Source organism: Catharus ustulatus, chromosome Z (assembly GCF_009819885.2).
Source record: "Catharus ustulatus isolate bCatUst1 chromosome Z, bCatUst1.pri.v2, whole genome shotgun sequence".
In the NCBI taxonomy this organism is placed as follows: domain Eukaryota; kingdom Metazoa; phylum Chordata; class Aves; order Passeriformes; family Turdidae; genus Catharus; species Catharus ustulatus.
In genome coordinates, this window is record NC_046262.2 from 59,126,549 (window position 1) to 59,154,308 (window position 27,760).

General features: G+C 41.4%; 2 protein-coding genes across 3 annotated transcripts in view; one reads left to right on the forward strand and one right to left on the reverse strand.

Annotated features, from left to right (window-relative positions):
• Window positions 1-27,760, forward strand: part of LOC117010411 — a 59,733-nt gene that overhangs the window by 31,440 nt on the left and 533 nt on the right. The window lies entirely within an intron of this gene.
• Window positions 5,991-27,760, reverse strand: part of SVEP1 (sushi, von Willebrand factor type A, EGF and pentraxin domain containing 1) — a 122,316-nt gene continuing 100,546 nt past the window's right edge. The window contains exons 41-50 of one of the 2 annotated variants that reach the window (XM_033084848.1): window positions 25,915-25,978; window positions 25,045-25,218; window positions 23,912-24,085; window positions 23,324-23,497; window positions 21,852-22,028; window positions 20,951-21,121; window positions 15,931-16,026; window positions 13,108-13,203; window positions 10,293-10,386; window positions 5,991-8,517 (exon numbers count right to left, since the gene is read on the reverse strand). In XM_033084848.1, the coding sequence (XP_032940739.1) occupies window positions 8,487-8,517; window positions 10,293-10,386; window positions 13,108-13,203; window positions 15,931-16,026; window positions 20,951-21,121; window positions 21,852-22,028; window positions 23,324-23,497; window positions 23,912-24,085; window positions 25,045-25,218; window positions 25,915-25,978 (1,251 nt within the window). In that variant the 3' untranslated portion in view covers window positions 5,991-8,486. The remainder of the gene's footprint in view (window positions 8,518-10,292; window positions 10,387-13,107; window positions 13,204-15,930; window positions 16,027-20,950; window positions 21,122-21,851; window positions 22,029-23,323; window positions 23,498-23,911; window positions 24,086-25,044; window positions 25,219-25,914; window positions 25,979-27,760) is intronic. The other variant, XM_033084849.1, reaches the window with a different exon arrangement.

Genomic DNA, 27,760 nt, shown 5'->3' on the forward strand with positions numbered 1-27,760 from the left:
GGGGTCAGTTCTGTTCAAAATCTTTATCTGTGATCTGGATGAAGGGACTGACTGCACCTGCAGTCAGTTTGCAAATGACACCAAGCTGGGTGGGAGTGCTGATCTGCTGGAAGGCTTTGCAGAGGGATCTGAACAGTCTGGAATGGTGGGCTGAGGCCAATTGTAAGAGGTTCAACAAGGCCGAGTGCCAGATGCTTCACTTGGGTCACAACAACTTCACATCATGAAGAAGAGAGGAGTGCCTGGAAACCTGCCCAGCAGAAAAAGACTGTGGGGTGCTGGTCAACATCTTGCCTGAACATGAGCCAGCAGGGAGCTCAGGTGGCCAAGAAGGACCATGGAATCCTAGCCTGTATCAGTAATAGTTTTGGACCAGGACCATGGGGCAGTTACCATCCCCCTTGTACTGGACACTGGTGAGGCCCCAGCTTGAATGCCATGCTGAGATTTGTACACCTGACGTAAGAAGACATTGATGTGCTGGAGCATGTCCAGAAAAGGGCAGTGGTGCTGGGGAAGGTTCTGGAGCATAAGTCTTATAAGGAGCGACTGAGGGAGGTGGGATGGTTAGCCTGGACAAAAGAAAATTACCTGAAAGGAGGTTGTAGCCAGGTGGGGTTCATTTTCTGGTCCCAGATAACAAGTGACAGGACAAGTGGAAACAGCCTTAAGTTGCACCAGGGAAGTTTAGACTGGATATCAGGAATTATTTTTTTTCACTGAAAGGGTTGCCAAGCATTGAAAATGGCTATCCAGAAGTCACCATCCTTGGAGGTATTTAAAAGGCATATAAATGTGGCACTTGGTTTAGTGGTGGTCTTGGTAGTGTGAAGTTAATAGCTGGACTCAATATTATTAAAGCTATTTTCCAACCTTAACAATTCTGTAATTCTGTGGTTCACTTCTGCTGCATAGCTGTAAGCTCTGTCCTAAGGTTCAACTACAGATCTTCTGGGAAATATAAGCGGTTGGACAGGGCTCCCTCTTCTAATTCTTGGTCTTAAGTGCTTGATGGTTTTTGGAGTGCTGGTGTCTGTTTTTGGTGTACTGAGTCATTTATCCCCAGTGAGACTGCATTCTGTACTACTTTTTGCATCTTTTCGTGAATAACCTGAATGTCTCAAAAAAACCTCAAGTAGCTTCTTGAAAGCAGAAACATAAGAAACCTTCTGGATTGAGCTCTCTGCCTGTACAGTGGGCTTGTTATTCTGTATTGTGCCTTGTTTTACACTAAATCAACTAATGAAGTCCAGTGTTTCCTTAGAGGGACCCAGCCCACAGGCAACCCAGGAAACTCATATGCTTTTTGGTGCAGTGGGGTATTTGTTCCACCTACATTCAATCATTTGTTTTATTGAACCCCATAGTTACCATCAGGGACTGCTCTCTGAAGTGACCTCAAATGTGGTATTTATACATGGCAGCCACTCATATCTGGCTTATGTAATCTTACCAGGGATGAAATCAGAAGAACCCCATGCTTCTGGAACATTTAGGTTGCAAAATCACACTCTGAACAGGTGCTGTGCAGTGTGATCCTTGGTGGCATGAACAGGGTCTGCTTGCCCCCTTGCCCCTGTGTTTATCTTCCCTTATTTATCTGCCATTTTAGAGTATTGCAACTCAAGATTTTGTGACACTCCTCCTCCTCCTCCCATGTGGACACCAGCTGCCACCTTCATATGCCAGCACACACAGGAATGGCAGCAACTTTATCTCACTGGTGCTGGCCAGAGAGAAGTCATACTACCAAAACTAAGATGAAACAAAATTCATACAATTCATACTATGTTGCTGATCTCCCCAGTGCTGTGGGCTGCTCTTGGTTTTTCTCTCTTATCTGCCTAGGACTCTACCAGTGTTGCTTGATCCCAAGAATGAAACCCAAAGCAAGTGGGGGTGGGAATAGCCAGGTCACCAGCCTGCCTTCACACTTCCCTCCCTCCCCAGGGACACATTCTTTTTAATTTTTTTTTTGTTTTGATTAGTTGCTTTGTTGTTTTATTGGTTTTCTTTTTCCCCCTCAGGAAGCAGTGACTTGTAATTTCTAACTTTAATTTCATGTCATTTCCCTTTAATATGATTATCCTTCCTTAACATATTTTATTCTCACAGGTGCTTATAGTACTTCCATGCATAAACAAGATTAATTAAGAGCTGTTTATCCCTCACCCTATGTTGTTAACCAAGCTATTTAATACAATCAAACCAGACATCTGGCCTAGCAATACCTGACTGGGCAGCCATCTCTTTTATCAACTTTCTACATTCAGCTGATGGCAAATATTCAGTGCCAGGCACTTAGCAGCCATCTCACCAGTGTCTGCAGGGCAGACACAGTTTTTCATATTTGTTATAATCTTGTAATGACTAATGCTGCAGCCCAGAAGAACGCTTAAACATGTTTTTAACTGCATAGGTGCAATTAAGTACCCTTAATGGTTGTATGACATGGCCATATACTTAAGTGCTTTCTAAACTGTAGCTCTCTTGAGGTTTCCGTTCTTGTCATACCACACAGCCCCACAGTTTGCCACCCCTTCTTTTCCAGCATGTGAAAACCTCCCCTCACCTTTGGGAATTCCCCAAATGCCCCATGCTAGATGCTGGGTAGGAGTGTGTCCAGGTTCTCCCCAGGCAGAGCTATAAGACAGTCCCTGTTCAGCACCACCAGTAACCACTGCAGGCATTTCTGCTCCCATCCTACCTGCCAGGGATGGACTATGTTCCTTCCTAGGCTCCCATGTCTATTTCCTTGTGTTACTGCCTGGCTCCACCCTCTTCTAGAGTGAACAGGCAGTGGCAGAGCCAGGACAAGGTCCATCTCCAAGGTTCTTGGTTTTTGCAGAGGGTGTTGTGAACCTAGCTTTTCCTTGAGCAATTTTCTGCCTCCCCAGCTGAGCCAGGTATGGGCATGCAGCCTGGCCTTGGTGCTGTGTGTGGTTAGGAGGCTGCCAGTTTATCTTGCACTGTCCAGAAGGAGACAAGAGCAGTAATTCCCTTAATAACTCCCTTGACACTGAACAATATTTGCGACCTGCCTACAATATCTCATTAGGTATGTACACATGAGATAGATGGGGTCTCTGCATATTGCTGGACTCCTGTGTCCTGTGCACCAGCCTAGGACTCTGCTTGTGACCTAGCCTGCGAAACTGCAGCTTCCTGGCTGCACAATGACAGATGCAGAAATCAGTTGTGAGCCACAGCAGTGGAGTAGATGTCAGGAAAATGGGCAACCCTAGGCTGCTGCAGTGCAGTGGGAGAATGCAACAGCATCTTCTCCCCAGCTATTGCAAGCTGATCTATTGCAATTTGATTTACTGATCTGGATCGTAAAGGTGTATACTTTTGCTCTGTGTCTTTGATGTCTGCCTGGAAAATACAAACATGCCCCAGCACCTGCAAGCACAACCCGTATCTGTAAAGTGAAAAGGATGGCCAAGGAGTGCAAGGCAAGGCCAGGCAGCAGCAGCTGAAGGAGTGCTCAGCTCTGCAGGGCTGCCACTGTGTGTTGCAGAGGCTGCCAGCCCTGCCTGCACTGGCAATTGCAGAGCTTCATCACTTTTGCCACTGTGCTTCCCTCCCAGCCAGTGAAGCTGCTGGCATCACATCCAATGAATCTAGTGACTTTGGAGTTAGCTGCAAAAAATCATGTCAGTCCCAACTGAGAAGGAAGTGCTAAACTATAAAGCCAAACTATTAAAAACAAAGTGAAATAAATGGACTGTACTAAGGACACAGCTAGGAGGGGATAGGAAGGGAAGGCATGACTAAGAGGCAGCCAGGAAAGCCCTGGATTTGCCTGTGTGGTATAGATGAACTGGGAGTGGTGACTGCTGGGATTGCTCTTTGCCACCTGGTTGCATAATGTCAGACTGATTTCCTGCTGGGATAAAGCATGGCAAAAATGTCATAAAGGAGAGAAGAGCACTGAGAGGAGATCCAGGGTCCTCACCATGCTCTTGGCCTGCTCTGTGGTGCAGGCCAGCAGTAACACAGTGACAACCTGTCCTTGCCCAGCAGCCTTTTCTGGCCTTTGCCATGCATGCAGGGTCTCGGTCCAAACAGTACTGGTGCTGGTCTGGGCTTGATGACATTGTCAGAGCCTCAAAGTTTCTGGAGAGAGAGAAAGAACTTGAGTTTTCAGGACAATCTGTTCAGCAGATATTGGTTGCAAATGAAAATTTGAAGGAGGAAGATTTACATTCAGCAAAGATACTAGACTGAAAAAATTAAGGTTAGTGCTGATCCACTGAGCGATCAATTAGGGGTGCAGATGACATCTGCAGAAGGACTATCATTTGTAAAGATGATAATCATGCTTAAATCTCAATAATTTTAAATTTGCAGCACCTTGGGGGAGAAGGAAAGGGTCACCTGACCCATAAAATGGGAAAATTTGAAGTGACTTTCTCGTGGTGGCACAATCTGCCACTGGCTGAGGAAAACTCAAGTCCTCTTCACCAGGCCATGCATGATACTTCTCATAGCACAAAATGGTCACACTGGTCCATCTACAGCAGGGACATCTGGCAGAAAGGACAAGCCTGCTCTGAACCATGTCCATGTGAAGAGCATCAGCTTTTGTAGTGCTCCAAGCTCAGCAGGAAGAGGTGGCATGCCCACAGATCTTGACATTGGCAGGCAGTAGCAACACGTCAGGCTAGAAAGCAAGGGTAATGGAAGTCAGCCCTGCTCCTGGGAGAGGAGCTTGCTGTAAATGGGATTGATACGTGAAGAAGTGCTCCGCATCATGTGCATGAATGGAAATAACTTAGAGAAACAGATCAATAATGATACTGCATATTCCACCTGGCTTGCCACTGGGTACTGCAATTCCAGTCTCTTGCTGCTGGAAATGTGTGTTCAGGGTATGTTCTCTAAGAGAAGAATCTGCATTGCGGTAAAAGCAGCAGGGATCCTTTCTGCAGTGAGGATCCAAACTGCTCTAAGACAGTTCAGAGATGCACAAACTGTTCCTGCGCTGAGATGCATAAGAGATCTCTGGTCAGACTGTCAAAGTGTAAGGGTGACTCCTCATGTTAACAACTGCTGGCACACACTAACCCTGTCCAGTGCCCCCCCATGAGACCAGAATCAACATTCCCAGTGTACTTCCAAGCAGAGAGAGATAGGTGTCAGTAGACTCCTTTCAGAGTTTTATCTTGTTCCATGATCACAACAAAGAGAACAGGGCCATGGAAAGAGCCTGTTCTTACCACACTTGCCTTTAAATAAGGCAGTTCTCTGTGTTTCTAGAGCATACACAAGATCTGAGTCCACGTGCACAGCTGTTCCCACTCAGGATTTTTACCCATATTTCAAGCACTGCAAATCTGAGATACAAATTTCTATCTTTTCTCTAAGTTACACATTAAGTTTCAGGGCTTCATTAACAACACCATCAGTAACCTGACAGCACCTTTTGAGTTGCTGGCTTAGGAGAAGGCTTTCACACATTGCCCGCATTTTGCACTTCTAAGTCTCCACTTATGCCTGTGTATCCAGACATTGACAGGCTTACAATAATACCTCCAAAAACGTAACATCCTAAATCTTTTGCCTGTTATATTATATGAGCTCCTTGTTCAGAGGAGTGGTGTTTGAGTTAAAAAAATTTCCTTTCTGCTACAGTCATTCTTTACCTCCTTTCTCTAGGTATATGAGCATTTCCATACCTTTAAAAATTCCAGTACTGGCACAGAATAAAACAAGTAGTATCTCCATCAGTGGTGAGTGAAGCAGGTTTTAATCTGTCTCTTTATGCCAGTGGTAAATTTGGTCTTTACGGGTTTAAAAATATGCCCTAGACGAATAAAGGATTTGAAAAATGAGCTACTAACTGCATTTTTATCTGCAGATCAAACCTGGACTATTCCACCACAACCTTTTAAGATTGCTGGCAATTACTTGGTCTTTTTGCTTGAGTGGAGGTTGATATCATTGTTGTGATATTCTTACAAAAAGAATACAATGTTGCCTCTATATAGGTACTAAACAGGGTGCAACTTTATTTACAGTGTAAAGTGCATCACATGGAAGTCGTTTAAAACACACAAAAAGTGGTGACATTAATGACAACACAGTACTGGGTAGGGAGGGGAAAATATTCCAGCAAGTATCAAAACATCATCAATAATACTAATATCACAGCCTCTAGTTTCAGCTATTCTGTCCTAACACCACATGTCCTTACAAAACGTGTTGACTGGGTTGATCCCGGGGCTCCATGTACTCGTCACTAGTGTGAAGCTGCGGTGCTAAAAGCTATTCTGCAGCCCTAAACTCTCCAGCAATGTCCTGCCAGACAGAAGCACTCTCCTCACCACTGCTGTTCTGCTCTGGAGATGACCAGAGTCAGAGGACACACCAGAAAAGCACACTGGAAAAGGGACAAAAACATGAGAACGACATATAAATAAAGATCTCCTTTTCTCACCTATGCACTCTTTCCCTTGAGAAGTCCTATGTTGCTCACTGCAGCTTCCCTTCATTTGCTGTTAAGGCAGCAAGGAAGTCAAGGAACAAAATGCCTACAAATGGTGGTGACTGTGTGTTGAAATGTGGACATTACTTACTGTACACAAACTTCAGTCAAAGCTGTAAACATCGATGGCTGTGCAGATGGGAGACAGAAGATATTTGCTACGTGCTAGCAGAGTCCATTAGAAAAAGAAGGTTGTGGGAGCTAAAACAACAACTCTTAGCCGGTTGCAGCTCCCACTGGGAAGTAATCTACATTCACATTAATTTGATCCCCTAACAACTCCTATTCTTTACTATCTGTTTTTGTTTTTTTATTTAATTGGCTGAAAGCTCCTAATGGCTGACAACTTTGCTTGTTTCTTTCTTCCCCATTTCTGGTCTCGGGCTAACAGCCATTAGTTATGTGTCAGTTTTTACTAGAGCCCTGTTACTGTAACTGTGAGCTCATTTTGGTGTCCTATCACTTTCCTGTATCAAGGTTCATGCATTAAAGGAAGGTACATCCATGAAGGGGTGTGGGGTGGGGCAATTGCGCACACTTTTAGTCTGGAAGGTAACTAAGCAGGAATAGGAAGCTACATAATGTAAAATTTATTTCTCCTTTTTCTTTCCCAATGATAACTGTAAATTACACTTTTCTGTTATTTTTGGGAAAAACGGAGCTTCTGATCAATGACTCTCAGGTTCTGTCTCTAAGACCTTTTTTCATAGATCAAACTTTTTGCTAACTGATGACAATTACCAAACACAAGACTTTGAAAAATGCATGTCATTTCTGCCTTGTAATTCCACCACCCTACTTAATCACAAATTTTAACATTTCAATTCATCAGAGCATGACTTAATGATGGCTCTCGTGTGTGTTTTCCTCAGACACAAGGGGATCACCAGCCTGAGAAGGAAAAATCTGATAATGTGTGCTCTCAGTATTTCTCAGTCAGCTGAGCATTTCTGCCTGTGTGTGTTCTCAAGAGAGGCCTTTTCCAGTTCATTGCATAAAAAACCTGCGACATTTTGCAAATGCAAACTTTCACCTGTAAACCTAACTGGTGCCTTCTCTCTCCATCTCAGGGGCAGTCAAATATTGGGATCCAAACTTCAGATATCAAAAACATTCACCTAGCAGATAGCTGCTAGTTATGTACTTCATAGGAAAGGGATGGGGGTTACAGGCAGGTGGTGAGTCCCATAGCAAATGAAAAGTGCAAGTTTCAGAGATCCACCTGCTTCCTACTGCTGGATCCTGGATTATCCAGTTTAGAGCTACACCTGAACAGCCTGTAGGTCAAAAATCTTCAAAGGTGCTTGTTGGCTAGACTTAATCCATTCTTCTCGGAATGAGATTATGTTCCCTCATCTCTTTTACTAAGAAATCTCAGGTAAAACTCATGCTGATGCTTCCCATTAAGTCACTCTCCAATGAAATTAATGTCAGATAAATTACACTTCAGAATTCCCTTATGCTCACCAGAAATTGTGGTTACAACATAGACCCTATCACATGCTGTTATAATTTTATCAACTGAAGTTCAGAGACAGGCCCCATGCAGAGTTTAGCGGCTCATTCAGTGTAACACTCTTTACTGTTGAGTTGCTGGACAGTAGTATGCTTTGGCAGCTGGTAAGCAGAATTGCCATATTCTGTTTAATTATGGTTGGCAGTATAGTACTGTTTAATTAGCTCACTTAATGTAAGAAATGGGAGGGACTTCATTTTAAATAACCACTTCCTCAGTGGATTGTAGGAATCCCTACATATGTGTATGTGTGTATGACACCTGTATAGCAGCATATATTTGATAATACTTTTATAAATGAAAAATACAGAGGATTTCTTTAAAAATTGAAAGATGTATCACAAAATAAAATACTAAACAAGGGAGCTGGGGAGGGGTGGGGGAAGGGAAACAATGGATTTGATTTACAATGCATTAGAATCCAAGCCCTGGTGCCTAGGCTGAAGAAAGATATCTGAATGTAGAATTGTTGCTCTGATGTTAAAAGGGATAGAATCCAGCCTTCCGTTTCCTGCATCAAAAAACCAAAACAAAATAAAATCAGTGGTGTGCTGAACATACTGAATGATCAACAGTGAAACACAAGAGGATGCTGTCTGAAAGTACACCCAGGATTAGAATGCCACACCTCAAAGAGAGGCAGAGAGTGGGCATGCGGAATGGAGATGTTTGACATTTAATTTAAGTCATGGCTCATCACAAAGTTGTTTGGAACTAGTCTTGTTCTGCATGCTGATAAAGGCTTTGGGACATTTCAGCTTCCCCTTATAAATCCACACCTTGTTAACCTGCAGCAGGGAATCTCTGCTATCCTGTCATTTGCCTGTACTATATTAGAATTCTCAGAAAGGTATCATACCCCATAAAGAGCCACAAGTAAGTGATGCCAAACCTGAACAAAATGTTAGAGTTTCTCAGAGTTAGTTTCTGTCTTCACTTCACCCACTCAGTTATGTTTGGGAAACATCCTCTCAAACAGCTCTGGAAGGGACAAGCTGCTAGACCCCAGTCCTGCAGGGCTAATGACCCACCTTCTCTCAGACTTCCAGTGCTGCACAGAGCTATGGACTTGGACAAAAAAACTCCATAAAGAAGCCAAGAATAGTCTTGTTTGGGAATAGCCTGAAACTTTGCTTTGCTACTCATGAGATAAACTCCACTACTTTTTGGCTATTATGCCTGCTGGATTTGGGCTTCTCTGCTTCATGTCTTAAATGGAAATACTACCAGACTTCAGATGTATACCTTCCAGTCTAAAGCTGAAAGATATTGTTTGTTGGTAATACATTTAAGTTGCTTCACTAAAGCATATATAATCACAGCTGAATAAAAATTATTTGGACCATGTGATTTCTCAGTCAAGTCTCTCTTCTATAACTTTAAGATAAACTATATATCAGAGAGATAGGAAGGAATGTCTGTCACTATCCACCCAGAAAGAAGAACAGAAAAAATTACAATGTCACAGGCTTCATCTGTTTCGCACAGAAAAATATTAATATTCACGTGGTTCTTACTTACCTCTGCAGGATAATGACCACTGTGCTCAACAGCAGTCTATGTGAGTTGAGGTATATACATTTTTTGTTATCATGGCCCTAGAGCTGTCAGGAGATTTGAACCAGGACTTGCCTCAGAGGCACCTTGTTGTACTCTTTAAATGATTACATCACTCAATGTTGGGTGTAAGATGACTTATTATTTACGACAACTGTTGCATGACCTCAGTCTCGAACATGGACCCAGCTGCGATATACAGTTCAAAATGAACACTAGTAAACAGCAAGCTAAACCAAAATTTCCTGAAGAACATTCTGTTTTACATGTCAGAACCACACTTCCATTTACATAATGAAAAATTAGTCTAAACATTGTGGGTTTACTTGTCTGCTTACATGTAAAGATACAACTTTCTGAGTGTTCTGGCAATCATTTTGCCAAGTATTCTCTAAGGTCTTTATATACCGCCCATAAATCTTGAGGTATCTAAAGGTTACAGTAATTTCACGACCATAAGGCGCACTGGACTATAAGGCGCATCTCTGGGAGCCGGCAAATTTCTCAGCTTTGTCCATTATATAAGGCACACCGGACTATAAGGCGCACTTCTGGGTTCGGGGGAAAATTTCAGTCAAGAGGGTGCGCCTTATAGTTGTGCAATTACTGTACTGATTTACAGAATCTAGAGGTGCTCAAAGTGTTAAAACTATTTGCTCATTCTTCAGATTCAGAGTTCAGTAGGCTGTGATTCAGCCTAGCTCTGGGACAGTGCTAAGTGACACTTACCTAGAGCAGTCAGGTCCAGTCCAGGAAGAGGGACAGTAGCACCGATTTGGTCGTATGCACTTCCCACCATTTAAGCAAGGCAACTGGCAAACAGCTGCACACAAACACACACAAATTTGCATTAATGAGCACATCTACAACAGGCTTATTTAGTAGCAGGGCACTGAAAATCCATCCTGCCTTGTTCTGTTAAGAATGGGAAGAGCAGCCTGATAAGCATATGCCTGCTAAATGTGATTTGACTCCTTCTACTACTGTTACTGTCTGATGCATTGTCTGATGCATGAAACAGCCAGTGTGTAATTTTAAATTGCCTTAAAAATTCTGTTGTTTTTGATTCCAATTAAGACAACAAAGGAACACGAACAGAAGCAGGAAGGGGAATTAGAAGAATCATAAGATGAACAGAAGAACAGGAATAAAATGTAATTATTTTTTTAAAAAAGAAGTGTGACAGCTTAACACTAGCCAGGACAAGCAGACACCAGACATGACAAAAAAGAATAGAAAGAGACAGCATAAGCAGAGGAAGCTGAAGTTCAGAAAGCCATGTGCAGGTCAGTAGCAAGCAAGGAGTAAGACTTCACACAATGGCACCTGTATGCAGAGAAAGAAAGCAAGCAGAGAATGACAGTAAGGTCCTGGAAGACACTGGATAGCCCTAAGAGGTGAGACTAGGTGCAACAGGGTGTTAGAGAAAAAGCCTTGTCTGCCTTACAGGTCATACTGAGCCTGGTTGAACGTGCTTTTGTGTGACAGTCTAACCCAAGGGTACCAAGTAACCAAACAAAAGTCAAAGTTTCAAGTCTTCCTATCAATTTTGAGATTGAAAGGTAAAGAACCACACAATTTATAGAACCAATTTAGATATGCACTTAATGAGGTCCTTCAAACACAGACATTTATATTGAAGGATAGATGTTAATACTTTAAAGCAGATAATGCCATATGCAGAGGACCGACCTAAAGATACTAGTGAGGAAAAAGACTGGGTAATGTTTTTGCAGAGAATATGCATCAGGAAGCACTGATTATTATGGAATTACAGGAAATGGAAATGAGTAGTCACAGGAATGCAAAAAACCTACGCCAATTCCTCTGGGCCAAACAAGAACAAACAATGGCAGGAGGCTATAGTAATAGGCCATCCATATACAATTAAGTGAACCAAGTACGTAATGTTGAAAATTACTTCTGATTTTAGAATGAAACATATGACCAAAACACCTTTAGCTTCACTGAAGTATTTCTCCATCACAGCAAAATGTCAATATCAGTAGCTGAAACAAGAAGTGATTAAAAAACTTCATAAGCAGTGTTTATGATGCAGATGCAGTTGTTCACTACAATTTTCCCTTTAGCTACTGAAAAGCAAGTCAAGCCTGTACAGATTTGAATTGCTGACCAAAAAGCGAAGAAGCCATCTATCCTCCTCAAGCACCAATTATAGCTACAAAGCTTGTGAAATATGAGAGGAAATGATGCATGTATTAGGCAAGAGTCACTTCAAGAGACAATAGCTCAGAGTTAAAATGTTCTCTGTGGTATTTCAATTTTCTGCAGAAGGGTTGGGTTTGCAGCACATTGCACACCTTATCCCCCAGATTCCCTCTTCTTATCAGTTAAACAAATAGTATGAACACTCTTCTCTGTGGTATTTCAATTTTCTGAAGAAGGGTTGGGTTTGCAGCATATTGCATAGCTAATCCCCTACATTAACTCTTCTTATTAGTTAAACAAATAGTATGGACACTCATTAACAGAAGCATGGACTCCTTCACAGCTCACCCCATTAGATACTGCAAAGTCTTGCAGGAAGGCAAAACTGGCTTTCACATAAAGTCCCTGTAAAAAATCAGTTAAGGTGCACCTGGACAATAAAAATACAGTGAAGAAACAGAAATATATTTTTTGAAATAGCTAATATTTGTAAATGTTTAAGACTTAATAACGATTGAAAGATATTTCAGTAATCACTCAGTTGCTATGTTTTACTGTCTTTTCAGAGGGAGAAATCTTTAGAAACCTGGCATTTATTCAGTCTTGATATAGAATCCCATATTCTAAACTCAGGTTCAAATATTTTCCACAACTGCAGCCAACCTCATCTCACACAAATGGACTGGTGAGGACACAAACCTGGACACTAGGATCACTCCCCTTCTACCCCTCAGTATTCTTGTGTGTTCCATGACTTTCACCTGTGGTTAGGTGCAAGTAAGACATGTAGTAAAAAGAAGCGCACATTTGAATTTGTTCAGAGAACTTAGATGATACTTAATGTACGGCAGCCACGTACAATGTATCCATTAAACTCAATCACCCTTAAATCCTTGCTTTGGTGTGCTCTCCTTCCCGATTCAGTACCCAGGCAATTAGTGGGAATCCACCAAACCAGACAGCTATGTGGTGAAAAACCTCTATAATAACTGCAGCTTGTTTGTGAATTTAATGATGACTTGAATTTCCTGAAGATGAAAATGAAAATCATACACCTGGAATTGAGAAAAATAGTTTTGTTCTTCTCCCTGGAAAACCTTTTCTCCTCTGCACTGCTCTTTGCAGACAGTACTTTTGTGAATACTGTCTGTCCTTTCTCAGAGCAAGCTTTTCTGGGAGTTTTAAAGACTTATCAGGGAGGGACTAATCTGAAAGTAGTTTACAGTTGGGAACAGAAAATGCTCCAGGAATATTATTGTAGGCCTGGGTTTCCTTGTGACAAACTTAGGAGTTCTATGAGTCCCTGGAGAACTGCTAGTAGGTACTGCTAGTAGAGTCCCAAAAAGTGAGAAAAAATGCAGGTGAGAAGTTTTACCCATATGGCAGCGAGATCCAGTCCATCCATGTGGGCAGTCACACTGGTAAGGGGCCACGCAGCGACCTCCGTTGAGACATGGCAGAATGCATATTGCTAAGGAGAAGAGAGAGGACCAGAGAAAAGAATTATCTCCCATGAAAGCAAAGAATAGAGTGTGCAAGAGACAAAAATTATGTTTAACTAGAAAAGCCATTGCCCCATGAAGCGTTTACAAGGAGTATCAGCAGAGCTAAGCAGGATGAGAAGCAGGCATGAGAAGCAAATATGACTGGCATGACAGACAGTCATATTTGGAGCAATTGAGTCCTTCAGATGCTTGTAGGCTCTGTGTTCATGGGAAATGAACCAGGGCTGTTTGTATCTCACATGTAATATCCACTGACACTGGCCACTTCTGTGATGGTGCTAACAAACCAGTTCATGCTTTAATTACAAAAAATTGGATTGTTTGTGAACTCTCTGTGCTTGCAGATGTAGCATCCAAAAGAAGTTAATCTATGCCCTGCCCATAGAAAAGCAGTTTGTCTAGGCCAGCAAAAACATGCTGAGACTGGTGAGACCATAAGCCCCTTGGGGAAAGGCAGCTTGGCTACAAGGCATTTTGTGTGAAAAAGGCAAGGGCTGGAAGCTTTGGGGATGAAACAAAGCATATACCAAGCAGCTGATGACTTCTGGACAGAGCAACAATCAAGCTACACTGCTCCTGTGAGCATATCTGCAAAACTCCCCCGTGTTGATGCTTTAAGTATCTTCACAAAAGTATCATCTCCACTATGCAAAGTGAACTAAGTACTTGAGCAGACATGCTCTAAGAAGAGCAAGAGTTGAGCTGGGTCTCAAGTGGCACTTCCAGTGTAGTTTAATACTAGGAGGGTGGATGGGGGCTGCACAAGACTGAGATAGAAGCTCTTCTGCTGCTGCTGCACAGCAGAGGTCAAGCTGAGCAGGTACAGTCAGCTTGGATAAGAAAATAATTGTGAACTTCCATGGACCTCACAGGACTAACCTGTATCACCAGGAAATACTTTCAAACTTGCAGTACCCTCCTACTTTTTTAGAATGGCCAGGACTCTCTTAAGGAGGTGAATCTTATTTTTTTTGTGAACTGCAAAGTGACTGAATTCTCTCAATGGCCTTAGTGTAACCTAATACTGACGGATCAGTGCTCAGTGGTAGCATTCAAAAATTCCTTGGGCTTCCAGGACAGGCCCTCAGCTTCAAAGACTAAGCCTGTTTTTTCTGCTCACTGGTGCACCTTGTTTGACAAGCAACACAAAATTTGTGTTGCAGTTGTGGAACTTCTTTCCCCCTCTTCTAACTATCTATGCCAAAGTTTAAAAACAAAAACAAAACCAAGAAACCAAAACCAACAAAAAACATGAAAACAAAACAAAGCAAAAAAACCCAACCTATTGCCTGCGTGAAGTGTGACCTGGCTAGTCAGTTGCCAGTCTGAATTGGGATGATGACTGAAATGGCTGGAATCATAAATGAAATGGCTGGTTCTGGAGAATGCTTCAAGTGTCATTACTGATGAAACTAACAAACTCAATTGTGGGATGCCAAACACAATTTTGTCAGACACAGGGCGCAATCCTCTTCTGCTCAGACTATGAGACTCACAGGGCTCAGCTGCATGTATGGCTGTGGTGATACTGCCAGGCACAGGCACAGAAAATGAGGGGCTGTGTGAATGTCCCACATAGTGGGGTTTCCATAAATGCAAAAAGATGGAACTTGCAGAACCTCTTGCTCTTATTCTGTATCTACCACTTATTTGTGCCATGTGCAACTGACACTGTTACAGAGAAAACTTGGAAGCTGCAGAGATAGATTCAGTGAACTATTTTAATCATCTTAAATACTTGAACCATATTCTTTTACAAAAACTAAATACAATGTGCACAATTTTTGTAGATTTCCATGTATACTCAGAGTCAGGGGCAGTTACTCAGATTCAGGGACAGTGACACTGCCCCTGCTGTAGATCTTGGACACACTAGTCTTACATTAGGGCTTTGCTGGATACTAAATGCTAAACATTAAATAAGGGCACTTCCATTTTCTATCCACACAGACCCATGCCTGACTATGTGTACAGTAAAAAGGTTCATCATGCAGGAGTTATGACAGCCTGAAAGGGTTAAATCTCCAAAATTCCTTGTGCTAAGACCACTATGAAGAGAAACATGGATCAAACTGGCATTCTAGTGTCATTCAGGGAATCTCTGACAGAGCCAAGAGCCAGATTTGGCTCTTTTCAGTGAGAACAGATCCACCTCTCAAATAATTTGGAGATCCATGACAGGAAAAGCCAGTCTAGAATTTGTGAGGCACAAGTACACAGCTCAGGAGGATTAGCATGGAAAAGGTGATACATTACATCATTTGAACATAAAGTGATGAGCTTCATAACCACAGACTGATAAAAATGGAAGTCAAGAAACTAATGCAGCCACCAGTAGAACACTCACATTTCTTCTGTTCTAATCCTTGTTCATTCCCCTAAACTATCAGGTATTGCTATTAGAAACAGATTTTGGAGAACAGAAACAAGGTGCTCTTCAACCACAGTGAAAGAGCACCCAGAAGCAAAATCACATCAATTTAAGAATTGCTTGTTTTGCTTTGAAGAGGTAAGGGAACAGTCATTTAGAAACAACCCAAGTATATACCTTTCTGTTCTCTTTCATCTGTGAAGAAGAATATATTAATGGTTTTTATGGTTTTAGCTCTTATGCCTTTTCTGGTTCACTGCAGTAAATTAATTTGTCTTACCTACAGCAGCCTTAAGATTAGAGTCAGGGCTGAGATACATACGCTCTTCGCAGAGACGGCCCATCCAGCCGTCTGGACACGAGCAGGCGTTCGGTCGCTCGCAGACGCCGCCATTCTGGCATGGGAACCGGCAGACAGCTGGAAACACCACGATTTCATTACAAACTCCGGACACTGAATTAGAAGCCTAGCAACTCAGTGTCTTGCACAGATCTCTGCAGTCATAAAACTTAGAGCAGAATAAACAAATGAAGTTCAGAAACATTGCTTGATTTTGATTTCAAGGACTACATCATCTCGTGGCTCTTTGTGTTTGATTAGGTGCTGTAAGCAAGAGTGTGGGAATCATTAGGATAATAAAAAAATTGCCCATGGAAAGAATGAAAATGTAGACATATTTATAGTTGAATAAATTATTTGGATAGTGTTTCAAGGCTGACACTATTCTTTACCTGATTTTCCCACTAACTTTTGTAAAACAAAACAAAAATACCCATATAATACACCATAAAAACCTATTACCCTCATCACCCCTTCCCCCAGGCCTTCAAAATTGGCTCTGGAAAAGAATCAAGCTTTCTTCTAACCTTGGTATGAAGCACCAAGATAATGCCATCTGGCATAATAGACTGTGTGTCTAAAGTAAGATTAACTGTGTGATAAAACAGGCAATTTTTACTGCACTATCATCCAGGATAATGAGAAGTGACCCAAAAGGGTGCAGTAGTGGCACAGTAAGTGTTCATCTCTGGAACTCAAAGTGTGACTATAAACCTCACCTAGCATTCATGCTGACTGGTGCTCCTCAGCTTCCATTCCTATCAACAAGAACCTGATAATAAAAGTGAGTGGAATCTATCATGCTTGGCCAATATATTGCCTGGTCTGAACAGACTTTGGACTTCTTTGTCACTTCTGTGACACTGTACCATATCTGTCTCATACATCTAGGGAAACCAGGACTACTTTAGAAAATCAGGTGAAAGCTACGCACAAACATGTTATGCTTAAAGATCATTGGAGGGAGCACAATCTTCCTCATGTTGGTGCACATACTATCCAGAGAAAATGAAAAACTGTGGCTTCGAGACAATGCTACAGAACAAGTAAGTAATTGGACTGACAGTAATCTCAGGAAACTCAATCTGAACTGCTAATTGCATCTGAACTGCTATCTGTAATTAGTTATTAGGTGAGCAAAATATGCATTTAAGCTCTGTTTCAGATCTTGTTCAATATTAGCATTAAATACAAACAGTGGATTGGCACACTGAAACACTGTTCAGACCTGAAATCCACATTGGAAAGAATGCAAATCTTTCTCTCAGAGAGACAAACTTGAGTCACTGCTGGAGCTAAGCCATGCCAAAATGCAAGCTACAGCTTGGAGTCTGTTGAAATAGGGCCAAAGCTCTGCCATTTTATTTTTCAATCTCAAGAGCCTTCTCATCAAGTGTCAGCTAATAATGAGAATGGGAAGAGACCTCTGAAAGGTTAACATAATTTGCAATATTTTAACTGCGATTTTGAAAATTTTTGTTGTAAAAATGTCAATTATTAGACAGACAGCTTGTGTCTGGGTGTTGACTAAAGCAGATCAGTGTGCCAAACAGGTTTCTTTTCTGCAATGAAAAAAACATTTAGAGCTTTTTGTGATCTTAACCACTTAAACAATATTCCACAAATGTATAACAGTATGTGAGATAAAAGATTAATACACAAATGATATCCCACATTAAATTCAAAGCCTGTGAAATAAGGTCTCTAAAATGTATCTTCTCTTTCTGTCAATGTAGAAGATGAAGATATTTCATGAGTTACAAAAATTGCTTTGGATGGCAACTCCACGTTATTCAGCAATCAGATGTGAGGTAGAGATAGTCTTTTCCTGGGTTTCTGCCCAGGTCTTGGTTGTGAAACTGACTAAGAATGTATCATCCCTAGGTGTGCACTTGTTATACACTAATTTAGGCAAGCAGAGACTACTTGTCTGTATCTGTGAGGATTATTCTTGTCAACGGACAAGACCAGAAAAATTCTTGGGAAGTTAAGCTGGGATCTCATTGTCTCCTTTTTTTTGCTATAGTAAAAGCAAGCAGGCAAACACAGTCCTGTTGTGCTGGGTAGAGAATAGGAATGATCAACTGTGACTTTAGTTAATGGTAGTAAATCTCACATACATGGTTTCAATCTTTTGACATCCCCTTGTAAATTTATCTACACAGGACACAAAAGCATTACACTGCTCCAAGTCAAACATGTCAGAAGGGGAAAAATAAATTCTATTATCTGTTTTCAGCTTTGCAAAAAGCTTCCCTGTGGTTGCAAACAAACAATTGCCTCAGGCCCCAGCTTCCCTCTCATAATGTTCTTGTTTCCTGATGGGGTACAAGCTTCCTGGTTGACATTCCACATTGACCACTTGCAGTCAGCAAGATGAGAAGAGAACAGACTGTTTTAGAGCACTTCAGAAAGAAGAAACTGGAGTCAGGTAAGCTATGTGCATCTTTGCAGCCTAACAAGTCTTGCAGACATTTACCATCAGCAGATCCAGCTAATACTTCTCACCCCTGAAACTCAGATCAGAATCTGGCCAGCAACCTCTAACCACTGGTGATTCAGGCAAGCGCAGCTGCGGTGAGAGCTCTTCCAGAAGCTAAAGAAGTCTGCTTTTTAATTATAATATTTACATTAACTAACCTGTTCAACTAGGACAGGACGTTTCAAGCAGGCTTAGGACACATTAATAATCAACTTACACAGCCATAAACAAGAAATGCAGCATGAGTCATTACAAAGAGTGCTTTCATGTCATTTCTGATGTAGACCACAAAGGCTTGGGTCCTGTAGGACTTTTGTTAGGAAAATCACTCTCATGAATTATAAAGCAGTTTTGAAAGATCACTTTGACATGTGTCATGAAAATGTAGGCCAGTCCTCTCAGAAACATCTTTTGCTCTTTTTAAGTCCTCTTTTAGAAAAGAGGAGGGAAATTTTTATTCCCCTCCCTTAATACACAGGTTATCCCGCTTTGTTGTCAATCCTCATCATCTGTCCACCTCTTCACTGTATTTTTTGGAAATAATTTTCCCTCATACTTACTCCTCTGAACAGTCCCAGCAGACACTGCAGTGTCGCAAACAGAAGGTTTGACAGTGCTTTGCAGATCAGCCCATCTTGGTTGCTGGCAATCAGTGGCATAAACCTTCCCTAGCAGACAATTACATCCCTTGGTAAAAGTAGAGGGATTCTTTGTAATGAATAATTGTTAAATAGGAATAAAAAGTAAAGCTGATACTAAAGAGACAGTTGAGCAATCCAAAGTGTTACCATTGGAACAGATAATATCCAAATTATTTTGCTAATGAATTCTAGTACAGGTAAAGTAGCTATTATGCAGAGATCCCTTGAATTCTGTAGCCATCAGAGTTTAGAAATACAAACTTTTCAGAAACAGCCTGGTGCTTTTGGAGTGCAAATTTCCAACAGGACTTCAGGATATATCATGACAACTGAAGTAACTCAGATGTTTTTCCTTCAAATCTTCTCTACTTGGCTGGTTGATGGCTAATTCCTCATGCCAGGGGCAAGCCACAGTCACAAACCCGAGACAAAACCAGAAGCTATTCTATTCCTGAAATATTCAGGAGCTGCAAGCCTTCTTCGTTGGTTCAAGTTCTTCTCAAAATGCTCTACTGATCCATGATTTTTATGCAAGACGTTATAACTATCAGATACAGGAGTTTAGGTGAGTGCCTGCTTTCATAGAGTAGGGAAACTCAGTTTGTTTAGGTGTCAGCATTTGTAATATTTTGCTGTCAGAATTCATGCAAGAAAACTGGTGAGGGGTCCATGATTTTCTAGGCTTAGTACAGTATACATAGAATCCTCTATCTCCAAATGGCTTTTGATCTAAACAGAAAGTCTCTGAGGAAGGAAGAACTGTTGCTTGTATTTTGACATGGTGAGCTGAGACTTGCAGGAGGAGAGGTAGACCAGACAATTCTGATAATGGCTCCAAAGTTCCCAGGTGAGTGTCCTTGAACTTTTCTTCTGTGTGAAGAGGAATGGGGCTGCTTGTGACTGGCCACTGCTGTGTTCTAAGGCTTTTTGCTTTCCAGATAGAATACCTAAAGCTCAATATGTCATGGTGGCTGTTCCACAATCTGAAATAAGACTTTAGGATGCAGCTAAATCACTGCACCACAGCTATCCAGCAGCAAAGGGCAAGCCACGCTTCTGATATGGAAATGGCAGATGACAAGATCTCTTCCACCAAAGCCCAACCACCCTGAATTCTTTTGCTGTGCCTCATCCATGGCTTTAAGTTAATATTTGAATATGCTTACATATGTTTTTATTGTTGAGTTTATAATCTCTTCAGGTTTTTATTTGTTTCTCCCTTTTACTGTTCAAAACTTTTTTATTTATTTGAATCTTCTAAATAGAAGAGTCAACTCTTTGCTTTAAAAAAGCAAATGTTTTAGCTCAATAGATCAAGAAATTACAAATACCTGCTGGTATGCCAAGTGTAGAAAGCCTAGGCTTTGGTATATGGTTAAATCTGAATTTTCTGTAGTGCTCAGTGTGTATTATTTAGTGAGCCATACCAATGTACCTCTTAATGCAAACTGATTTTCAGGAGCTGCCACACTTTAAACATAGTGAGGGACTAAGCACCCTTTTTTCTATTTTGGTTTCTGCAGTGTTCAATTTTTGACTGTGTAAAACCGACTGGCAATGCTTATCTGAAACAGCTCAGCTTGTCATGAAGATGACTGGTTCTGTCACTTTCAAAAGATATCAGGAGAAAAGATCCTAGGTGTGGGATACAACATGGTAGCAAAAGAAACTGTAAGACTGGCAAGAATCAAAGAGAAAAATTATGGAAGCCTTCTCTTTAACTCAGAAATAAAGCAATAACTTGGAATTAAATGCTCTGAGTAAAAGTATGACTGTACTAAAACTAGAAAAATTTCATTTTCATTTTCATTGCACCTAGGATGACACCTCTGTGCTTATGGCAAGTTAAGCTATCATTCTGTTAATAAAAAAGACTTACCTTTGCAGGTAGGTGGTATTGTCCATGTTCCATTTTCCAAGCAAACGCTCCGCAGAGGCCCCTCCAGCATGTACCCACTGTAGCATGAATAGGTGATCATGTCTCCATACTGATAGAAGCTACCACGAATCAGAGCATTCTCCACATGAGCTGGGGGACCGCAAGATATCTCTAAACAAAAGAAACCGTCCAGATGTTGGTGACCTGTAGAGCCTGCATGACAGAGGTTTTAACCCTGGACACAATGCCATCTGGGAGAGGTGACACGGACACACTTTGGGTGGTAAATCAGCAACGGTGTCCAAAGAACTGGGCAAGCTGAAGAAGTGGGCTCAGGAGAAGCCCTCGATATTCAACAAGCCCAAGTGCAAAGTGCTGCACTCAGGTCAGGGCAATTCCTGATTTAGTGAGTGCCATTCTTGACTATTGCAGAGTGCTTGGAACTAGATGATCTTTAAGGTCCTTTCCAACCCAAGCCATTCTGTGATCTTATGAATCTAAACAATATTGCTTGCAAGAAGTCAAAACGCCTTCTGACATGCTTGCAAAAGGACACCGCCTTCTGTCAGTATCAATAAGTGCAACAAAAGGCAGCACCTCTTCCTGAAACTCTTGTGTCATCACCCATAATCTCATGGGAATCATTCTTAGGGTATTTTGGGTATCCAACATCCAATCCCAGCTCGAGGGCTTGCAAAAGGTAAATTAAGACTACATTTACAGAAGGGCCTCATAAACAGTAGGATGAAAAGTGTTGAAGCACCAACCCACACAGACGTATTTGGAATCTTTTTAAAGGAACAACACTGTTAGAAAGAAAGAAAACACAGCTCTTCCCTAGAGCTTCTTAGAGCCCTCTGAAAAGTACCAGTCCCTGTGGAACTGTGTGTCTTATACTTACTTTCACACTTAGCTGTGGCTGGAGTCCAGGTCTCATCAGCGCTACAGGAGATCACAGACTGCCCTTTCAGCTGGTAGCCTTCCCTGCACCTGATGGATACATTCTGGCCAACATGAAAATCCACCTCTGACAGAACAGCATTCTCTGGGATTACGAAAGGCACAGGACAAGGGTTTGCTGTGCAAAGTAAGGGTGTGAGGGAAAAGAAGAAGGGAAGAGAAAGAGATGGAAGGAAGAGAGACCTGTTTAAAATAGTTTCTGCAAATTTCAAATCCAAAGCATATGAAAAGCAATAGAAATGGATGCTGAATGTGAGTTCAATTCATAATTTGATTTGAAATTATGAGATTTGGGTCATAAAATAATAAAAAAAGTATGTCTAATTCTCTGCTGTCACATGTCTAGTGATGTCAGGAGAGGACATACTAAGGATTTAAGTGAGAAATATCCTACTTGTTACAGTGAAACCATTCTCTCTTGTCCTTCCTGTGTACCATAAATTTTCTGTAAAAGAGAACCAGACCTATCCTACTTCATGTTCGGAGGGGCTGGAACAATAAAGAGCAGCAAAATTTCAAATGTTTGATTAGACACTTCCTGTGACATTTATTAAGAGTATAGAACCTCTCTAATTTTATTTATTGCTGGCTGCAAGCTTGCTGGGCTATTTTTGCATTGTCTATTGATCTCATCACCAATGTGGAAAATACTGCCTCTATAACAAGCAGAAGTTTATGTCAGTTTCTTGATACTAAAATGAATAAATACTTCGTAATACAAAAAAGAAATGTCTCAATATCATAAGACTACACTAGGTCTTAACAATTACTTACAGACACATACAGCAACAATAAAGGCTATTGCGGGTGTGTGGGCACAGTGCACATGTACATAATGTGCTGTTTCACATAATTGTAGAAGAATTTATACAGCCATTAAGTCCAACCTGCCTTTCCAAGCAGGAACTAGGTCAGAAATTGCTCTGGAACCTGACCAGAAATCTGAATTAAATTTGAGTGACTCTGTGGAGGGAGATCTCATGTCCTTCCTGGGTCTCTGTTCCTCTGTTTGACTCTCCTGTTGGTAAAAAGTTTCTTCAAAAACTTCCCTGGAGCTTCCTTTACTGCAACTAGTGTCCATTGCCTTTCACTCTACCACTGTGCAACTCTGAGAAGAGTCTGGCACTTTTTCCTTTACACCCTGTAAATATGTCACTTGCGGACAACAATAAAGTCTCCATTTTGCCTTCTCCTCCTAATGATTGTCTCACCTGCTTCTACCATACACCAAGTGGTTGACTATAATAACTCCATTTTATGTCATCTTTCCAGTGAGAGGGACCTATGCAGAAGACAGCTTGTTCTTTTACTGTCACAAAAATACACTCAGAGAAATTAATGCTTTAACTTGTATCAGTAACTGCTCCTGCTGTTCCTCTGCAAAAGCTTTTCCATTACAAAGCAAACACACACGTTTACAGAGAGGCAAGGGATTACTCCATCTTCCATCTCTTGTGCACTCTGCTGCTGGTTCTCCTTCCAAGCTGTATCCCCTCTCACAGAGATATGTTACTGTACTGCCAACTGTATTGTTTTCATAAATTGCTTTCCCATTCAGCAAGGAAACTGGAATTTTGCATCTGGTCTCTGCAAAGGAAGGGGTCTTATTAATTCAGCTTGATGTTAGTCCTGGACTTCAAACATTTCTTGAATTAATAACACAGTATGTTTAAAGTCACCACGAAAATAATGAAGAACATTGATTCAGTAGCCCTGGTAAGGGAATGTAGCCAACCTAGAGAAGAAGCTCCTCCCAGTGACGTAGAAAAGCCCCAGCAAAATGAGGAAGTGAGGACACATTTATGACTTCATACTAGGGCCAGTAGGGCAGAAAGATGGAAATCATTCTTTCTTGCACTGATAGATTCTCCAGAAACTCCATATTACAGAATCATTTATCAAAAGCAACTCAGTCTCTGGATTATATGATATGCATGCTTAAGGGAGGAGCTGTTGCTTATCCCAGATCGGAATGCTCAGGACATGAAACCAGTGAGTTACCTTCACACAGTGGCAACGGTTTACTCCAGCTCCCATTGGCAAGACAAGTGATATTCTGGGGCCCAACAAGATGGTATCCAGAGCTGCACACAAAGGTTACATTACTTCTGTATGTGCTTCCAGTAGAAACAGCCTCTGCTTTTTCAACGGAGGGATGCAACCCGCAAGTAATTTCTAGGAGAGAGGAAAACTTTTGGGTTTTATACACACAATGAAGACTATTCTATCTATGAGTCACACAGTATCTGATAGCTCTGTTCTCATCTTGAATTAATAGAAAAACAGCAAGAAAGAAGCTGTGAACTGTTACACGGAGAAGAGTTGTAAAATTCCTTCTCTGCCCTTTCTCCTGGGGTTCACCCTGTAGACACCTGAAAATGTGTCCAAATGTACTTGGTGACGTTATGAGGTATGCTCAAATTGAGAGAATCCAGAATATTTCTTCCGTGCAGGTCTGAGGCTGCATTTTCAGTCTCCTTTGTGCCCCTACAGTGGAAGATGATCTCAATATCTGCTTAAGAACAATGGCAATAGTTAAGAAAAATCCTGACCCCTGTCCTACACTGTGGAGACCAAGTAAATTCATCAAAGGTGAGAGAGAAGGATGCAAGGCATAGGACTACGACATCAGCAAGAAAAGATGGAAAATTATTTATTGGTAAAGTCTATAAATATTGGCATTTTATTTATAAACTGTATGAAATCCTTCTTTCTAAGTTCCCTCAAGTAGTTATTTCCTTGATAGAGAGCCAAGATTTGATCCTAAGGAGCACAGCTGGGGTATCCAGATATACTGAGTGGCCAGGATATTTTTACTTTGGCATGGAAGGGATGAACATGATGTCCAAGGCTCTGCATATAATAATTCAAGGCAATTCAGATACAGCAGGCCACATTCCTACCCTACTGACCTCAGCACGACTCTTTCTATGTTTATGTAATTTCAGTGTGCCAAAAGGAGATTGCTTCAGATCAGAGAGGTACTGCCAGTGAGAACTTCTCTGCTGGATTTTCCTCTGGCTCCTCCTGTTACAATCCCTCTGCTGGAGGGAAAGACAGGGAGGAAGCCAGACAAAACACTCTCCTCCTGCCCTAGCTTTCCTGGCCACCACGTTGCTCTACTCGCTACTTACGCACACACGTAGGGGCGGAAGGGCTCCACTTTTTGTCAACGTGGCAAATCCTTCTGCTTGGCCCCTGTAGCTCAAAGCCAGGGTCACAGCTGTAAAACACTTCACTGCCAAACAGGAACTCCTCTCCCTGAACAGATCCATTTTCTATCATGTCTGGAGGTCCACATGATATTCCTGTAATGTAAGCAATACTTTCCAATCAAACAAAATGTATATGGCTTGTCCTGTTCACAGCTCCTCCACAGGTTTTACTCTGAGAAACAGGAAAAAACACAGCAGTTGTCTGGTCATTGCCAGGAATTTGCCCCGGAGTAGCAGAGCAGAATCATACTTGGTGCTTCCACTTCATGCTAAAAGTGAAAAATCTGTTGTGACTGTGCTGGCAGGAAGCCTCAGGAAACTGTTGCCTCTTTCAGCCAACAGCTGAAGTCCACGTAAGCATCATCTACATAAGTTAGGTAGAAACTCCTATTTCAGCACTGCAATCAGTGACAGCTAAGAGAAGTGAAGTACCCTTGAGAATGATAACTACAGAGCTGCATTTGAGGGTGTTAAATACTTGTGACTCTGGGAACTAATGTGTTCAGAGGTCCTCAGTAACCCCAGAGCTCATGACCTCAAGTGTCATGGGTTAAACCTGGAAGCTCTCTGCAGAGGAGCAAGGCAGAAAGGTGTAGAGCTTCCCTTCACACTACTACCTGCACACACCAGAACTTCTGCCCTTCCAGATTCTGCCTACCAGTGGTACTTACCAAATTGTTTAGGTAAATGCAGACAGTAGGATTTATAATGAAAAATGAGCATTAGTGATTTTTGTTGTGAGATACCACCCTTGACCAACAATAAGTGATAGGCTCAGTTAGAACATACTTGTGCACACTGGCACAGTGCCACTCCAAAGCTTGTCTTCTTGGCAAGTCCGTTCTGCATCACCCTGTGAAACAATAGAAAATAACAGAAACAATAGAAAATGCTCAAAGAACAACTTTGTTTTAGTCAACTCTTTTCTCCCATCAGCTTTAGTATCCAGCAAGGTGAGGAGGCTTTTTCTCCTCGTGCCACCCATGCAAAGAGAAAATGAAGTGCTACAGCTCAAGTCTACTAGAGTTTATGGTAGATCTTCCTGAAAAGTTATGGGCATTCTTTATAAACGGAAAGTTTGAGGGGCTAGTGAGTTAGTTCTCTTGTCCTTATATCTCTGGAGTATCATCTTGTCAGTTTTATTATTCTTGTTCCTAGGAATGTGTTGTGATGACGAATTTTATCCTTTCAGGACTCACAGGAAATTCAACTAGCAATTTTTTCAACAACAATACAAGCTTGTGTTTGATAGACATGATATGCTGATTTAACAAGATCCCAAGCTCTCATTCTTTATATTTGCCTATAAATTACATTATTTCTTTCTTACACACAAGTTTTATAGATAGTCTAAGAGCACAGGATTTAATTCTTATTTTATTCTGAGACATGGACAACAATATGTAAGTTTGTCCCTTGCTGTAATGTACCTTCATTACAAAGCAGACCCATCAGTAAAGGGCAGCTATTTGACATGTTGTACAGCATCACACCCAATGGACTTTGCTTCCCAAAGGAGAAAAGCAGGACTTGTTTACCACAGCAGGGACACAGTTTGACACTAGGTGGCAAAGCTGGATTACAAAGCTTGGGAGAACTTGTTACTGTATAACAACACTGGTTTATTACTGGTTTATTACTTCCTAAAATTATTTGAAACAGATCTATATCTTTTTGTCTAAATAGCAACACTTTCATTCCCAGTGATATAGCATATTTGTTAACATAAGGAAAATTAAAGTCATTACCTAAGCATTCTCCAAACTCTTCTTATTTTTATCTTGATTGAGTGAATTAACTTCTGGCTGGGTGATTTTATATTCATGAAGTTCTTAACTAATTGCTAGTTTTATGACAGTACAGAGGAAGTGCAATCCTGCACTCTGCTTGGCACTCACAGAACCAGCATTGAGAGCCAGCCTCTGTCCTGGAGACATCTCACCACCTCATGTCTCACTCTGTCATCACCTGGGGACAGTGGAGATCATGCTGTGCCTCAGCAACATACTGCAGCTTTTGAAAACACCCCTGAGGCTTGAGGCAGCCCTGAACTTGCTAGCCTGAATCCTGATTCTGGGAAAGCAATGCTGTTTCAGAGCTCAGGTGGGGATAAAAGCCATAATAAAAACAATGGACAGGAAAGAACTTTGATTCCTTCTCCATCAGGGAATAAAGCTGCCAATAAACAAAATGGAATACTTTTGATCTATCACTTTAATACCATCTAGCAATGTTATAGAACTGAGGGCAGTGGAGTTTATGAGGGACTTTAAGTCTGGAAGGCACAACTCCTGGTGCACAGACATAATGCTTGGGACACTACGAAATGGAAGAAAAAACCCACAATCTAATTCTGGCTAAAGAATCAGGTCAAGGGAGTGGTACATGAGAAATTAACTCCTCCATGACTTATGGTCACAAGCATGTGTAATGCTGTATTTGCAGAGGACTTCAGTTGAGAAAACTCAAATACTTCGAGATACCTGCTGGACACATACATATGACATAGACATATATCCTCTGAACAGGATTCTTATATTTGCTTCAACTATTCCCTTAAGCCATTCAAACACTGCCCCAAACAAACCATGAACTCTCTACAGAGGACAGCAAAACCAGCAGACACTCAGCTTCT